Source organism: Melanotaenia boesemani, chromosome 4 (assembly GCF_017639745.1).
Source record: "Melanotaenia boesemani isolate fMelBoe1 chromosome 4, fMelBoe1.pri, whole genome shotgun sequence".
Taxonomy (NCBI): domain Eukaryota; kingdom Metazoa; phylum Chordata; class Actinopteri; order Atheriniformes; family Melanotaeniidae; genus Melanotaenia; species Melanotaenia boesemani.
The window spans coordinates 21,128,554-21,147,114 of NC_055685.1; the positions used below are offsets into that span (position 1 = coordinate 21,128,554).

General features: G+C 35.7%; 1 protein-coding gene across 2 annotated transcripts; it reads left to right on the forward strand.

The window, feature by feature from the left end:
* The first annotated feature begins 10,275 nt into the window (after positions 1-10,275).
* Positions 10,276-17,243, forward strand: LOC121639077 (suppressor of cytokine signaling 1-like). Of its 2 annotated transcripts, XM_041984261.1 has the most exons (5): positions 10,276-10,503; positions 11,208-11,329; positions 11,802-12,212; positions 15,309-15,496; positions 15,651-17,243. In XM_041984261.1, the coding sequence occupies exons 3-5, from the start codon at positions 12,030-12,032 to the stop codon at positions 15,973-15,975; spliced, it is 696 nt and encodes a 231-aa protein (XP_041840195.1). In that variant the 5' UTR covers positions 10,276-10,503; positions 11,208-11,329; positions 11,802-12,029; the 3' UTR covers positions 15,976-17,243. The 2 variants fall into 2 exon arrangements, with proteins under 2 accessions (XP_041840195.1, XP_041840194.1); XM_041984260.1 differs by lacking the exon at positions 11,208-11,329.
* Positions 17,244-18,561: the final 1,318 nt, after the last annotated feature.

The window sequence follows — 18,561 nt, forward strand, 5'->3', positions numbered from 1 at the left end:
CACATAAAAAAACCTTGGAAAGCCACAACATTCCACATAAGGAATGTTCTCAAATGGAAAAGTCTGGATTCAACGTCTGTATTAGCGATGATTTTCATGTTTTTATGTATTTTTGTCTAAATTTTTGTAAAACACTTTTTGTTAGTCTTAATAAAATTCTAAGAACTTGAATAAAAGTAACTGGATTTCCTGTTCTTGACTCTTGTACATATTTCACCTTTCATTTGTCCACTTGTAATCTACACTATAACATCTAACAAGTTGGCTTTAATAAAAGCTTTTTTTAAAAAAAGCCAACCTGTTGCCTAAAAAAAACAAACAAAAAAAGTTTTAGAAAGTTAACTGGAACAGTTTAAGTTTTCATACCTTAAATTAACTCAGTAAATGACAGTAGGTTGAAAGTACATGAAGTTATAAAAAAAAAACTTGATCAAATCAGAGTAAATTAGAGATGATGCTTCACAAAATCTTGTTTTGATTTTCAATACACATGATGATGTCAAATGCACAATATTTAGAGAGACTGAACCCAAAGTATTCCTGAACTTGGTGTGGATGTGGACTTTGCGACGTTCACTCTACTGACCTGTTGTCGGTTGTTTATAATCACGAGGATGCCAATAATGTAAATACACACTTTTTAATAATATACTGTTGATATGACTTGAAAAGTGAAGGCATGAAAGTGTTGACAGCAGTCACATGACACTGAAAATAATTTTAATAAATTAAATGTCTATAACATGTTGCCTATACACTGAAACTATGGCGACAGGTGTAATATTTCTGGTATGAGGTCAATATGGAGACCAAAAAATGGTTCATCAATGTTTTCTCATTGACTTTGAACTTTTCTCTTTTTTTGGATTTTATTCTTCCTAAATAACTGAGTTTAATCGATTAAACTTAACACATTTAAAAAAAAACTATTGGGTAACTACAACTAATATGAAGCTACCAACTAAAAATAGAAATTTCCATGAATTGCCTCAGAAATGTGGATACGGCATGTACATAGTGGAATGTGCCAAGTGGCATATCACACTAAGTTAAAAATAACATGTTATGATTTCACATATTCAACACATAACTGGAGTATCCACTCAGAGCCAGGATGTTCTGACATGCTGTATGTGGACTCAGTTAATAAACTCAAGCAATGAAGCAGAAGCTGTGTTCAGACTTTATTACTGGTACATATTTCTGTCAGCTTTCTGGCATTATTAATGTTTCCCGAACACTAAGAAAGAAAGACTTGTTTGTTTTATCATAGCTTTGAAAATAATTGAATCTTTATCCCAAGAAAACCATCTCTTTTACCTCGAGAGAGAAAGATAACTAACTTGTTATCTCAGGATAATGATGCTGTAATGCATGGCTGCATCAACTTCCATACTAATATTTGTTTAGAAGTTAATTCACTTTGTGTATAGTGTAATTAACTTTATATTAATATTGTACATTAATTTTAAAAAAAGGTGTCCCATCAGTCAACGGGGAAAAGAAAGTAAAAAAGGAAGAAAGGAGGCTAAATCATTTTAAATGTGCAGTAACTCAAAAACTGTTGGGTTAAATAAGGAGTTTTTCCAATTTAAATTTTAATTAAACAGGCTCAGGACCATAAAAACACACACAAAACCTAATAAGAAAGAGAGAGAGAGAGAGAGAGAGAGAGAGAGAGAGAGAGAGAGAAAATATATACATGTAAAATCACAGAAAGATCAGGATCAGACATTTCAGCCAGTACATCCTCAGTCTGGATGAGTAACAGGAGGAACTCTAATACTATTTGTGAATATATACAGACGTTCCATAAACTCAAACAGTTTCATAGAAGTGCTTTGAGTGTGCTCACTCCTACAGTGACAAACATCTGACTGGCACTCCCTCTTCTTGGAACCTGAAGTATTTTTCTCGTAGCATTATTGTATGTGATGTTGCAACGTGTACCATGGTAGATATTTTTTATAAAATAACCACAGATAGAGTGGTGTACAATGTGCTTTAAACAAGGACACTTTAATGTGTGTAGAGCAAAAACTAAATTTATATGCAATGATGTTTGCCTGTGCATATAACTTACAACTCTGTCTGTGCATGTGTGTGTGTGTGTGTGTGTATATATATATATATATTTTCACCAATTAAACCGCGAGTGTTACATGCTTTCAGTCGCATAGACAACTCATTTACCTATAGATTAAATAAAACTGGGGACAAACTTCCACCCTGCGTGACGCTTTAAAAGGGGCAGATATACTAACCCCCATTTGATGTGCATTTACTGGTGTGCATACCAGTAGGGAATATCCCTCACAATATACACTCCCTGCTGTTTTAACTAAACGAATAGCTGTTTGTGATTTACTCAATCAAATGCTTTGGAAGCATCAATAAAACACATGAAAACAGATGAGTTTTTGGCCTTGTTGAGATTCACTTTTTCTTTAAGAGCATACATGTCAGTGCTATGCTTTGGTTTAAAACCAAACTGATAACCAAGGCAAGTAATTTACTCACTCACTCTGTCAAGCAGGATTATTTCAATAACCTTGGATAAGACACTGGCTAAGGCTATAGGCTCATAATTATCCAGGTAGCTAACTTCTCCTGTTGTGTATCAGTGAGCAAAATTGCTATAGGACGACGCACTTTGCCAAAAACGGTGCTCTTCTGCCCTCTGGTGGCTACATTTGAAAACGACAGCAGCCGCAGTTTGTATAGCATCTACCAGACAGCACGTGATTGGTCAGAACGCTTTTCCGTCAGAGCCCGGATGACAGTGTACACGCCCACAACTTGTGTAATCAACTCTGTTAACCTACAGCCTGCAGTAAGTATCAGATTGTACGATACGAATGTTTGTTTCAGCGAAGATTCAGAGTGCGGAGTGAGTGTATGAAGAAAGAAAGTCAGTGTCACCAATGTATGTTTTTTTTAACTGTTTTTAGTAATGCCGACGTCTCCTGTTAAAGCGCGGATCCCTCTCACTAGTTTTGGTCATCTGATTACAGAGGTGAAGGTAAGACCGCAGTGATTGCAACAAATACATTCTCTATTAAATGAAAACGTGTTATCCCTGGAGGATCACAAGCTAAGCTGAAACTGGTCGAATTTTGAGAATAATGAAAAGTATTATTTTCATCTTATATGGCTTTATGATGTAGGTAAATCCATAAGATTAAAAACTAAACCCCTTCAACACCATTTACATATTATACATCTACATAGTACATATACATAGTTTTCCAATATCATTAATACAGATTAATTAATGATAAAACATTCATTAGCTATTTTAATGTAGAGTTTAATCCTCCTGCTCAAACTAGAGTCACAGAATGAATGGAAATTCGTGACTGCATAGTTAAGTATAGTTTAGATAGATAGATAGATAGATAGATAGATAGATAGATAGATAGATAGAAACATCTATCTATCTATCTATCTATCTATCTACCTACCTACCTACCTACCTACCTACCTAAATATTGTCCTATTTAATAATGCAAAGCAAGCCACATGATGTTCTGATACAATGATTAACATTACTGAGCCATTCTCCGGAATTAGTTAAAATTGCAGTCTCATACTAAAAAATACATATATAAACCATTAAGTATTCAGACCATTGATGTTTAACAATGTCATATAATGATTTTTTTTTCATTCAAAAGCATGAATTTGGATAGCATTCCATTAAATATATAAAATATCCTTCTCTTTATGTGACTTTGTATTGGGAAGTGGCTGTCCCAACCTCTAACACCTAAATTTCCAACTATGAAAATTTTATTTATTTATTTATTTTATATATATATATATATTTTTTTTTTGTGTCAAAAATGCATTTTTATGCATCTTCTTGTTTTATTTTAAAGGGAACTTGATATAGTCAAATTGATTTTTTGTTTGTTCAGTGCATTCAAGATGTATATATAAAAAATATTGTCCCATGTTTTCAAGTCACTACCGAAACAATATGAGTTATGGCCCATGGGGGGAGCTTTTGTTCTTCTACACATGCCAAATTTTCACCAACAATATGTACATAACTCCTCTCTTTGATGGTCACATGGTGAGCATGTCAGTAATATCATTTTAAGTAGTTGTGTTTCAAAGTCTGAAAATTGAAGCGTTTTTTTTAAAGACTGTCTACCGAACATGTTATTTTTGCTACTAAAGAACTTTTTTTGTATTTATTAATAAATGTTACATTTTTGTTTATGAGCATATTTTCAAATCTGTGATTGCTAGCTGTTTTTAGCCTAGCATTGCTGAGTTTTGTAAAGAATTAGCCGAAATTGTCACTACCAAAAATAGTCACTACACTAACAATATAGTGAAGTTATGGCTGTGACCCGATTGTTTCGGTAATGACTAAATTAATTACTGTCAATTATTTTTAACCAAAGAATACTTTTAAGTTTTCAAACATTATTTATTTTTGTTTTATCTAGTATTTTCCTAGGGAGAAATGAAACATGAAAATCCTTCCCAAAAAAGGAAAAAGGGGGGCAGAGAGCGTTTACAGGAAAGGAATAAGAAATGACCCAATGACATACCAAGAATATTTTAAAAAGGAAAGAGAAAGAAATCAGAAACGAAAAGAAGGAAAGCTGAAATCAATCAATGATTTATCAGATAGAGAGAAAAGAAGGGTCAAGGCACAAGGGAGGAAAAGACAACAGGATCACCGGAGATTTGTGAAAATACGGGCGAGATTGAGAAAATTTGCCTGGCTTCTAGAGATGCGACGTTCATGAACGAATTGATTCATTTTAACAGCGCTTTTAAATGAACGATGGGAACCGAGTCAAAGCTGTGAGCTGTTTATTTGTGAGCCCTTCTTTTTATATACTAATTTTCCACACTGCCTTCATCACATTTGTGACATCATAGAAGTCTGATGTCCATCACACTCCATTCATGTGAAGCATCTATGGGCTGAGAGTATTGTTCAGAAACAAATACTCTGAGTTCTATCCAAAACATTTACTAGAATTTGCACTCAGGTGTATCCTTTTTTCAATCTATATTTTTCCTATAATTTTTTAAATCTTGTATAGTAGATTTTATGTAGGTACATATATTGATTGTTTGTCATTCTTACATATTGTGAATTTTTTAAGATACTGTAAGAACGAGCCAGTCTTTTGAATGGCTCTTTGAAAGGAACGGCTCCTCAAGATCCGGCTCCTTTCAAAGAGCCATAAATCCCATTTCTACTGACTTCTACACCACCTAGCACCTCCAATGCGAGTTCTCAAACAACAGGCTGATGTCTGAGACAGCACCAGAGCAAACACCAGAGCCTACACCAAGGTTAAGGCTCTGAAAGAGCAAGCTGAAGATTAAAAAAATAAAGAAGAGGGAGGAAAAGTATAGAAAAAGGTGTCAGACGTTGAAGTTAAGGTTGACAACATTCATTCATTCATTCATTCTAATGTGAATTATGTTATTGGCTAAAATTTACTACCGTAACAGAATAGTCACTACCGAAACACAGGTAGTTTTGTAAAAAATAAAATATATAAAATACCAACCAACATTTGATCATTAAAATTGTTTAGGTGTATTTCTAATTTCATCTATAAAAAATTCTGAACACAATATAATCAAATTTAGAAATTTTACAAAGATAGATATATCTTTGTAAAACATAGATACAGTCTTATCTTTCTTGCAAAAATTGATAGAGGAATCAGCATTACTGTGCAGAGCAGTCTTGTTAACTCGGTGCCCCCCCCACGGCTCTCCTTGCCCCAGCAAACTTCATGCAAGTCTAATGTTCATAATGGTCACTGTTTCCCTCTTCACATGCATGCTTGAACATCCTAACATTATAGATGAATGCTTCACCTCATGGATTTTAATTAATTTTTTAAATAAATATGATACACTGTAAGAAGATTTTGTTTTCAATGTGCTAATTGGTTCACACGCTTGATTTAATGTGAAACACAAAAATGTTAAAATATGCTAATCAAATACCATCTTGTTAGATTAATGCGAATTTACATTAATTAATTAAATAATTTGTTTATTTTTTTATTTTGTAAACCTGTCTAAGCAGCACATGAAAAAAAAAAAGAGTTTCAAAGTCAGGAGCAACGAAACTAAAGTTCCAAAAAATGATGGCCAACCTGCAGGGTTTAGGCCCAATGAAGAATCCTACTAAAAGTCAAACCACAACCATCTCATTAGTGAAAACAACAAATCCATGCATAAGTCACAGTCACACCCCCCGGTGGGGAAAATCTAGCAGCTGATTTACGCCCACACTGTCTCAACAGAGCGAACTTTCAAGCTATATTTAAAATTCTCATAAACTGACTAACAGAGTGTCCTTTACATATTTCGTGAAAAAGAGAAGTTATGGAGGCCTACTTCGCTTCCTCTTACTCTAGCTACAGAAAAGCCTACTCTGATTGGTCAGCTACAATGGCCTGATCCTGTACAAGGATTAGGGCTTAACAATGTAAGTGTTTAATAAAACAAAGAGTTACTATACTCCCTGAGTGCAGGATGAGTCATCAACATCTTCAATGGTTTTCTAAGGTTGTGTATTGCAGAGAATATGTTGGTATCCAGAGTAGGCTCACTCACTTTGTAGTGATCTATATCTCTAATTCCTTTCTGATTCAGTTGTGTACCAGTAGAAGTTTTTCCACGCCTGGTTGAAGGTGATTTCATTGGATGGGCTGGTTGGGGTTGATCAAAGATATGGCCTGAATGTCAAGCCCAAACTTAAAGTCAAGCAGCAGAAGATAGGCATAGACCATGTCTCTTTTCGGGGGGTTCAGGATAGTCTTGCATGTCTTTGTTGAACAGGCTGCAAAAGTCTAAAATACAGCAGCAGGAACTGAGATGACTTATTTCTCCAGGAAACACTTAATCACTGGTCTCCATGAAACCATAAAAAAACTTATTGTCAGAGTTAGATAAAGGAAACAATCAAGAAAAAGAAGTCTTTGTTCAAGCTCTTGAGTTTGGCATGGTAATTTTTAGGTAACTAGCTAGCAGTTTTTGCATGTTTCAAGTCTTCATGCCATGATAAGCTAACCATTTTGTGGCAGTATAAGAGTGTTGTGATGTTGACCTCCAGTTCCTCAGTTCTGCAACACAACAAAGTACTTTGAGCACAATATGTCTAGAAATGTTTCCCCTAGATGTTCCCCCAGTTATGGAAGAAAAGGTTTGGTTTGATGTATTCTTCGATTGAGAAAACTGAGATTCTTTTTGTTTTGTTTTTTTGTTCCGTTTTCTGTTTGCTTCTTTTTTTGTTTGTTTGTTTTGCACAATTAGCTTCAAGAGGAAATTTTACCGTCAAGTTTTCTCCCTAAGTCTAAAACCATTTTCACACAAATCTCATTTTAAGACCACAAAGATGTTGCCTTTGTTATGCTTGCCTTAGCCTATTTGTACAGGCAAGGCAGTGGTGGTGTCGTTTTATGTCAGTGTGTGCTATCAAATATCACACTGGAGTCAAGCAGTGGAGATGAGCAGCATGTCACACATGCAAATCCAACCAACCGTGTTGTCCTTACAGTGACTTCATCCTTCAGAAAAGGGCCTGTTTTCTATATGTGCTCAGCTTCTCACTAAAAAGCTGTGTGTATGCACTTGTCTGAATTACAAACAGAATCGGGTTGTGGTCTTTTTCATGAACTGAATAGGAGTTTCAACCATTTACAGTGTTGCTTTCACATTCATTTTGATGGAAAAGAGTGGTTTACTTAACACGAGCTGTGTGCAGGATGTGTTTGTGACATGCTTCGCCACTTATCTTTGTAAAGGCATTTTAATCATTTCATGTAATGACAAAATGTGGAAAAATATAAAGTGTTTTGACTCCAGGGCTTCTTTTAACTGTTGCTGTATGTTCTTCTTTGTGTGTGTTTCAGAAACAACTATTTGGCATTGAGGCCCCATCGTCCGTGGAGCTGACTGGTTGTAGGAAATACTTCAACAGCTACACGCTGAAGGGTCGCCGAAATGTACAAAACATGCACATATAACAAATTTTGTCATTTGTTGTTCTGAATCCCAGCATTCAGAAATGTGTCCCTCTCTTTGCAGTGTGTCTTGGCTACTTATGGGATCTTGGTGGTAGCAGCAGCAGCCTACATGATGCACAGACAACACAAAGAAGAACAGACATCCACATCAGTGGCCTGAAAGGCCCACCTCTACCAGCCATGATTATCTTCACTCCCTATTATTTATGGAATGAAGAAAATGACATGGCACCTCTAAGTCTGGGAAAGTTATGGAATGCAAGCTACCTTGTTTATGTTGTTAATAAATGTGTTTAACTAATATTTACTTAATTATTTCATGATATTAGGAAAAGTGAGTTTGGTTACCATGGCAGCAAGGCATGTTTGCTTTGCCACTCGATCCCAATGTCCTGAATCATGGTTCAGATTCAGGTTATTTTTACCCATATTTGTTTTTTCAGTCAGTGAGATATAACAACCAGTTAGACACGCTGGTCACAGGACAGAAACACACATTCACAACATGCTCAAGGTTCCAACAGTAAAGCATAAAAAGCATAAGACACATTAAAGAGACCTTCATTAAGCCAGGATTAATAAATAAATAAATTTAAAAATACAATAGCAGCAGGAACAAATCTGTTTTGCTCTTCACCTTGGGACTCGGAATCTCTGTCCGGAGAGGAGAAGCTGAAATTCACTGTGCAGAGGGTGAGAATCATCATTTAGAGGATTTAGCTATCCTCTGCAGCTGCTTAGTATACAGGTATGCTGGATAAAGCTAAGGCTTGCCAATTAGTGGACCTGACAACGTAACTAGTTGATTCAAGGAAGTTTTATCTTTCGGAGAAGTGTGACTGAACCAAGACACCAAAGAAAAAGACTAAAAACATACTAGAGCATGGTTGTTATTGATCAGTCAATGTAAGATTGAGACTATTTCCTCAAACAATAGAAACATAGGTGAGTCTTTTTACACACTACTTCACAGTTAGCCTCAAAAGTTTTAATCAGTCATGCGTCCAAGATATTTATATGACTGCACACACTCTATGGTCTGACCTTTCATTAAAGTTAGTTCCTTTTTTTTAAGTTTCTTCCCAAAGTCAATCAGCAAAACATTTTTTTAGATATATTAAGCTGGAGATGAGACTCCTCACACCAAACAACAAAATTCTTAAATAACTGGGTTGTGGTTGGTGTAATTCTCCCTAAGCAAACTAACAATAATTAAATCATGAGCATATTTTTATTGGTTCTGTTGTTATATTTGCACTGACATGCTTTAATAAATAATCTCTGAATAGTTTACATCATAAATAAATGCAGCGGCAGGCATTTGTAATATTTTGTTTCGGTTTTTTTTTATGCAATTTGTTTATCTTGTTGCCCAGTTCTGTTGAAATGCTGGCATAACAAGGAAATGAATCCACAAGAACAATTAGTGAACTCAAATGTGAACTTCTCGGTTATTATAAGAGGAAACCAAAAGCTCAACAACAGACCTTAAAAGAGAAAGTAAAATGCCTCACTTGGAACTCTGTGGTTCGCAGTCACATTTACTCTACATATAATATTGCAGACTGCAGAAGATTTGCTAATTAAAGAGTGACCTGGAATTTTCTATTTAACAGTACCAAACTCATAAACTAAACTAAAAACTGCAGTAGAAAAAACAGAACTGAAGATAACGTTAAAGCCCCGGCAGATCCCCAAGCTACAGTGTTGTGCAAAAAGCGTTTATTTTCTCCAATACTGCAGACCAGTGCACAAACATTTGACATTTAGATGGTATATTACCAAGTAGTTGAAGGGTACATTTCATTAAACTGATTTTAAATCTGAGACTGCTTTAGGTTTCCTTGAAGCATCTAATGATTTATCCATAGAAAGACACATGCATTATGGTTGCATGAAAGAAAAGCTGAAACTATCAGATTTAGTCTCATTGTGTTGCAATGATTTCAAATCTCAGTGCCAAAATGTATAAAAGCATCTGTTTGCAGATGCTGTAAAAAAAACAAAAAAAAAAAAAAAAAAAAACGTTGTGTAGTAAAAAAACGGTGTGGGTGCAATTTATAAAGATAAATTATGAACACATATTGTAATAGTGTATTTACTTTTGCATTTTAAGCTATAAGTAGCTCTAAACTAATCACAAAAAAAAAAAAAGTGCTGCTGGAAATCACGTGATTTCTGTGAAGCTGAGGGTAAGAGAAAGTGAAAGTATGTTCAGCAGAACACCTGATTGAGGTTGGCTTGCGTGCGCATGCGCGTGACTGACTGCGAGCTAAAAAAAAATTTGTTAACACAACGGATTGTAAAGTAATCCTTATGGATTAACCCGTCGCCGACTGTTAAATTATCTGTTGAACTGGAGCTCCGCCTCAATCAGAACTGAAAGTAATGTCATGTTGCTGATGACAACGTTGCGATCTTCTACTGGGAACAAGCTGCTAGCAGCTCACTGTTATCAGGACTCTACCAGGTTCCACTTCAAGTGAGTACTCTCAAGTTTGGATTCTCAATTTAATGGAGAAAGAAGCTTTTTTTTCTCCTTTTGATTAAAACTCACCAGATTTCTAGGTGCATTTATTTGGCAGCAGAAAAATGTGCATCATTGAGGGAAATTACTCCAGCAAATACTTGCAATTATTTGGACATTTACACATTTTCTATACGTTGTTTTTAAGTTCAGTATTGTTTTCTGAAATTACACAGTGAACATTTCTGACTTTCATCTGGATCTCTTCAGTGCAGACTCCTTATCTGCATCCACTGGGCGTCTCAAAAAACCACTAAGTTACACTTCAGACTCAGTGTTTCATGATTATGAAACAGAACCAAAACAGCAGAAACCTCTGTCACATGACAATCCCCTCTGTGATGGACATTAGTGTGAGGTCATTAAAAAAAAAAACTTAGTATAAAAAAATTAGTAATTTGATAAGTTTGTGTTTTTTTGTATTTATTGAATTGCTATAATAAAGTACTCCAATCGTTTTACCACCTCATTAAGCTTGACAAATTTATTGAATTCATACTGGATATTGGAATTATTTTTAGAATAAAATTGACTGAAATTTAAAGAAAATCATTATATGTACATACAACCTGAAATATTAACTATTCCTGACAATAGAGTAAAAACCATGATTTTTCTCTTTTTTTTCCTCTTCATTCTTGTCCCGCTTGTCCGACAAGAAAGTGAAAGTCAAACACGACCTTCGCAGTGATTGATGATGTACAAACACAGTTCCATTGTTTCTCACCTGATCCTTAATTGTGTGGTGGACCCATTTAACATTTCAATGGCTCTCAGCTTGGTATGTTTGTTGTTTATGTTCTTATTACTTTGAGTAAATCAGCTGTAAAACTCTAATAAGCCAACAGATACAGTCAGCTGGGGATGTCATATTACAATAATTACATTGTAGGAGACTAACTGGATGGTTACGTTTGAGCTGATTTATTTTGGCTCATTATATAGTGTGGAATCAAAAATGTGCAGGAAGTGCATACTGTGGCTAATATGCTGGCTTTCATATTTGCTGAGTTTTTGCAAGTCATATCCTCTTTAGCCTCCATTTGTTGAAAACTAAAAACAAAACTAAACAAATACTCAACAGGTGACAATCAATATAGGAATGACTATGTTGCTTCATGAATATTTGATGTTTAGATAAAAAAACATTTGTGATGAAATGTAATGAAACAGTTTGGTGATGATGAAATAAGCTCATAAAGTGAAATAAAGGGTTTTAACCATGATTTTCTGGGTTTGCTTCTCTATTTCAGCTGTGTTTCAGTGACGGCTGACAGAATACACTCAGCCTCAGCTTCCTTCGAATATTCCACTTCTTTGTGATCCTCATAGTACGTCTCAGTTTAAGTCTGAGCAGCATGGAGTCTCAAAGAGACTGAGCGCCCAATGACTGAGCAGAAAAGAGTCAGCGATGGAGGATCTGCCTGTGAGAGAAGGAACTGGTGCCGCAGGCGAGCAAGAAGAGGATTTTCTATGCTAGGATGGTCAGAGACAGTCTGAACGGAGCATCCTTACAAACCAGTCCACTCCCTCAAGACACAGAGAGCCCTGAACAATCACAGAGCTCAGAGAAAGTTCAACCAGAGAGCAGAGAGTCCTCAGAGAGGCTAGATTTACTCCTGAAGAACCTCAGATGCGAGGAGGATCCTGAATCCCGGAGCCTGGTCAGTACTCACAGAGGCCTGCTCACTCACTCAGTTGTGGATTTTATTTCTATGAGCAGAGGACAGGTGGCTGTAGTTAGATAAATAAAGAAATCAAACACAAGGATTTTATTATTTAATGTTATGAGCAGTAAAAGAAACAACAATCTGACATGAGAGAATTAAAAGAAAAAACATTTTAGCAGCTAATGTTTAGCATATTGTGCATTTTTTACCTCTTGGCATAGTAATTAAATTAAAGTGAGGCTAGCGAAATGGAAAATATAAGTGCTTCAAAACTTCTTTAAACAGTTGCTTAATCTTTGAAGGATACAAAATTATTTATTACTCCATGTGGAACAACAGCTTGGCTCAAACTACAGCTGAGTATATGTAGATTTTTAATCTGGTGAAACTCAATATAACAAAAACAATAAATCCCAAAGCATTTTATTTATCATGCCAAATAATTGTGTAAATATCTGCATCAGACTAAATATTTAAAGTATTGTCTCTAATGTTATCTAGTATAAATTATTTATTTTTACTTCTACAAAGAAAAAGCATGCATATTTGGACTGAGTTTAATCTCTATTAATGATCACTTGTGCACATTATTGTTTTGACTGGGCGTTACAAGCTCCAGAGTTGTGTGTTTATAATAGTATGGCAGTTTTTTGGCAGCTTCAAACAACACATATCTGACCGTAGTGGACTTTGAACTTTTACACTACAAGTTAGTGCTGCACAGGGTGAAGTGTTCTGCTAAACATTGCAACGTGCAGACCAGTGTTATTGTTTGCTGCGTCTCTTTTAGGTTCTTGTTATCGTTGGCCTAATAAAATTTCTTTAAAAATTAACTAACTAGAAGGAAATGAAGAGTAAATCCTGAGGTTATACTTTGATAATGGAAAACTGAAAGTGAAAAACAAAGTTGCTTTTTTATTAGTTTTAGGTTAAAGTGGTTTAATTGTAAAGTGGTTTAATTCTGGGAGGTACTTGCAGCCGTTCTGACTGTTGCTTTTCTTTGCATAACAAATGAAGCAAAAAAAACAACAAGCTCTGAGATTGGGAAATAATAAAAGTGAAAGAATAAGGAGAAGAAAAAAGAAGAATGAAATGACATTATTCAATAGAAAAGAAACTGTAAGTTTGCCATTATTTTTTCAGAAAAGTCAGAAAACTGTAAATCCGTGTTTTAGAATGCTGAGGTTCACATTAGTTTATGGGATGGCATCATGAGTGAGGGGGGCAGGGAGCGAGCTTCATTACAAGTCCTTTAACTGTGCTCTACTTTGGCTGCGGAGTCCAGGTAAAGTAGTTTCTATTACAAAAAGTTTGTGAGGCCAGTTTGTACCAAGATCTTCAGTGGCTGGTGAAACCCCAGATTCTCCTCTATTAATAGAAAAAAACAGATATAGTAATTCTCTTCCTGCTGTCTGAGCTGGAAGGTGAAGATAGCAGCACATCCTGGATTCCTGGTTGATTAGTCAAGCTGGCTGTGTTCCTTTAGATTGCAGAGGTCTGGGAGAAAGTATTAGTCTAAGATGAAGCTCTTGGGTTTCATGAGTCTCTGAGCGTTGTGGGATTTTGATTTTCGAACGAACTTCATGGAACATTGACTCCTGGACAGATTCTTGAATATTTTCTGCTTGTGAATCATCTTTCTTGCTGTGAAATGATGAACTCTTGGTTGTTTGGAAATGGCTTTACAACTCTTCCCAGATGATTACTGATGTTTTCCTTCCTTGGCATTGTGTTAACACACACCTAAATGCCCCTAACAAAACTATGCTTTTATAGAGGTGCTTATTTAATCATTTAATTAAACATTATTTAGTCAGCAACCTGGCTTATTAGTTACCTTCTTAATCCCTGTAAAGGCAGTGAGGGTGTACCTAGATTTTACCACACTGCTTCTTAATAATGACACAATGTAATATGTTATGTGTTATGTGCCCTGATACATAAATGTTAAATGTTAAATTGACATTGGTTGTAATTTTTACTCCCCACAAATGTGCACCCACTGATAGTTGCACAGTATCACTTCTTCTTTTTGGATTGTTGCAGCAATGCAAAGTAACCCAACTGAACTGAAAATGAAATAATTTTGTAAAGGCTGCAAACTTAGTTATTTATGCTGTCATAGTATTCATGCAGAATCTTCTACATGTGGACATGCATCTAGAATCTAGAAAGTTTTACACCTCAAACACAGTGAAACAGCACAAAATGACATTCATATTGAGTGAATGAATTAGGAATGGGATTAATTTAAAACATCTTTAAATAGTTGTATGTTATTTCAAAAATACTGCTTTAAAAACAGTTTAATTATTTAATGTTGATCTACCACGAAGTGGATTGAATGTGTCTCAATGTAATATCCTCACAGTAAATAATGTTGGGAACACCTAGTAAATGTAATTTTTCCCAGTGTAAACAACCAAACAATCTTGACTCAAGCGTAACCTCAGAGGTAAATCCAAGGAAGTTAAAGAAGAAAATATGGATTTTTTTATTTATATTTTTTATTCAAAATGTTTAAAGAAGCTCTACTGAGCTTTAGTACATTTCTGTAAGGTGCCCCCTAAATGACGGCTAATTCTTGCATCTTGCATACGTCTCTCTGGCCACTAAGTCAATCCCATGCTGCCTCTTTTCTTATCTATGTCCTGTCCCTTTCTTTTTCTCTCTACCTCCGATACTGTTCTCTTGCATTTCTTTGATAAATAAGCCATGGCATGCGGCCAGTGTGCTGATATCCAGTTGCTGGCCTATGACGCAACTCTGTAAAGCGAAACTCAGCTGTAATGTGATGCTCCAAGCTGGAACAAAAAGTTGTGAAGTGCAGTTTCTCAGCTTTGGAATGCGGTTGGGCAACAACAGCTCCAGCAATGCTTATAATAAATGTCACTGTGCCATTAAAATGGGTCAGAAATACATATTTTTAAGGTCAGAAAGCTAGTTTAGGAGTAATCTGCATTTCTGTGTGCAGTGAGGTCAGCTGTGTTTTATCAGAAAGTCTGCAGAAAACCGTTTCATTTGTGTGAGTAAAAGCATTTCAGATTATGTCATGTGAACATGTTGACTGACTATTTCTGACTTTTGAAGGCAGTGACTGAAGTGGACATTGAAAGCTTGCCGACACACCTCCATCCATTCAGCAGCGAAGCGGAATATAATCTTGTGAAACGCACATACCAGCAGCTCCTGCACAGCGGTTACTACTGGGGACCAATGACCATGGAGGAAGCACATAAAATACTCACACACCTGCCTCAGGGAACTTTCCTCATCAGGTAGTCTAATACTTACTGTTAAAATCTGTGGTTTTTTGGCAGTTTTGATTGCAACTTTTGATGCACTTCTTTATTTTAGATTTCTTCATTCAAACCATCCAAATAAACTATGTTTAGTTGCATAAAGTGATTGCATGCTGCTTTGTTGTTGCAGGGACAGTGGCCAGCCAGATGTTTTTTTTACACTGAGTTACCAAAGTGTAGATGGCCCAACTAGTGTCCGTGTCCAGTTGAACAACCTTCTCTTCAATCTGTATGGCAGCCACAGGACTTTTGCTTCACTCTTCGCTCTGCTAGCTTATTACACCAGTTCACCATGTAAGCTAACAGAGCCTTATCGCAAACAGCGTCCAGAGCGCCTGAAGCAGATGTGCAGGAGAGCTTTTATACACACACATGGAGCAGAGAGTATAAGCACTTTACCTGGACTCACCACTGAAGTTAAAACCTATGTTCTTGCTTACCCTTACTGTATATAGACAAACCTGTGGAAAGATGAATCAAGGCATCATTTTGTGTTAATTTACATTAAAAAAAATAAAGTTATATATTTTTGTTTTATAAATAGGACACACTTTTGTATCATATATTAAACAAACATACTTGGATTATTTTATTCACATACTTGTGTTTTTTGTACACATTATCAAAACAGTAAGTTATAAGTTTAGTATGTTACTGTCATTGCTGTTTAGAGGTGCATCAATCGATGTTTGGCTGCTGATGAACGCAGTGCATGAGCATGCTGCCAGCTTCAAGTTATATGACTAAAATTTAGAAGTTGACTGAAAGGTGTGTTATGTGCATGGAATTCTGGGCCCTATATACAAACCATCTTGGTGAGTTGCTATGTGGATTTAATCATTAGTTCTCACCTATTACATTTCCCATGGTATAAGAAAAAGATAATAAATATGATCTTACGCAGGGGTGTCACACTCCAGTCCTCAAAGGCCGGTATCCTGCAAGTTTTCATTGTTTCCCTGATCTGTGGTTCATGATGTTAAACTTTGCTAATACTTATGTTACAATGTTAAAGTGGTACTAAAAGATTCAGTATGTATGATTGTTATACAATAAACTTGTTGCTAGGCTACACCAACAAACACATGAGTCATGTTTTGTATTGTACCACCTGTCTGCCTGTAAACTTCTGTGTCTTATAACATGCAGGCTGGGCAGCTTTCTGGTTCATGTTACTCCCTTGTTTTTGTAGTTAATGCAGTGATTGAAATAATTCAGTAATTATTAAAAGATTTCCCTTTTTCCAGGTTGGATATTGTTATAAGGTGTTAAATCTGACTCAAAAGCACCAACATATAATAATCAGACTCTGACTTTATCAGTCATTGTGGCCTTAGGTTGGAAAATTCTCCTCCTATTTTATTAATTTAAAAAAAAAATGGTAGATCATTTGTTATCAGCATTACAGACTTCAGGGTCTGTTGCATTTTTCAGATAACATGATGACAGTGGCATCATCACAATCCTGAAATTACAATGAATTCGTTGATATAAAATATGTCATGACTAGTCACTGGGTAAGGAGTAAAATATTGATACAAAGTTAATCTGTTTTTTACTGTAACATCAAATGATTTGCCGTAAAATCTTTGATGAATGTCTGATAGTAATAAATCTGTATTGTCTCTACATGAATCCTAACGAGCTGCCTATAAACAACTGCTGCTATCAGCTCAGACTGCGTTAGTTCAGGTGCTGCTCACCTCTCATCTCTATGAAATTAAAAAGAAGCTGCCCCTCACTTAATTTTTGTACTCTTTGTGTTCTCTCTCTCCCTTTTCTGGTATCCAGACTTCACTTTCTTCGGGAAATATAGGACTTTCTCCTCTGGTTGTCTGGCTGCACTCTGCATGTAACTTGGTTGAAAGAACCAGTTCAAGGTGCGGACTAAACTATTTTGCATAAATTTTAGAGGGACTATTTGGCCCCTAAAGAATCCATTCTTATTGTAATGCAAAATTCATTGTCTCTGCACATTCATTCAGGCTAACTGACTTTAATTATTAGTTAATTAGAAATTTAAAAATTATGAAAACAAAAAAACTTTTCAGTCAAGGATTTTGAGAGGCCCCACCCTGCAGTGGGCCCTGGGTAAATTGTACTGTTTACCCCTCCAGTCTGACGCCACTGGTTACATGGCAACATTATCTAATATTGTTCCTGTCCTCACATGGTTTTGCATGGAGGTCAGTTGCGGTCATGGATGAAATTACATTTTCAGTCCTGTAAGTTAATTATCTCTGGACAAAATGCTTGTATTCTGGTAGCAATGGGTTAATTAGCTCTTTACTTGGGAAAAGCAGTGGGTTGCTTTCTCTAAATCATACAGATGATACCAAATTTGTATAAGGAAGCGATAGGTTCTTGACATCAGATGAATCACAATGACACTTCGTAGTCCTGCTTCCTGTCTCGAGCAGAATTCAGTTAATAATAACTACAGGATCACTGAAATGTGTAACAGATAGTCTGTTCATCTTACAGAAAATGCATGCTCTGTTGGCTTGTGTGTGACTGGCTGGAACAGCTCGGACTCGGATTTATAATTAAAATGCAATGAATCCAGAACAGTCAGCCAAACAAGGCTAAACAGCCGCAGAGATGTCTTTTAATTATATTTAGTGGTTTATTTAACGTAATGTAGAAATGCATTACCTTTAGTCTTACCTTTGAATTTCTTGAATAATGCAGTTTGAAAGTCTGAAAACTTTAAATAATTTCACAAATGTGTTTTCTATTTTATCCTGTGTATGACCTTTATTAGCTGAATTAACTAAATCTATTTTATTTGATGAATAAAAATAAATGTGTGATTACTGATGAAGCAATGTGTGCAGCCACTCAGCCTCAGACTCCTAGTATCCCCAACGCTCCTGATTCTATTGTAGATCCTTTGAGATAATATGATTAACTATCTTTTTATTTTTAGCCATGCTTATTTCATTGCTGTGGGGATACCAGTGTCAGTCTGTCATGGCACTGGTCCTGTTCAGAATACAAACTAATAATAATAACTATTGTGGAAGTAGCCACAAAGATGT

Coding starts and splice junctions, on each gene's coding strand:
- LOC121639077 (XM_041984261.1), top strand. CDS start 12,030: ATGGTCAGAGACAGTCTGAACGGAGCATCCTTACAAACCAGTCCACTC. Junction 12,213..15,308: donor ATCCTGAATCCCGGAGCCTG/GTCAGTACTCAC, acceptor TGACTTTTGAAG/GCAGTGACTGAAGTGGACAT. Junction 15,497..15,650: donor CAGGGAACTTTCCTCATCAG/GTAGTCTAATAC, acceptor TTGTTGTTGCAG/GGACAGTGGCCAGCCAGATG.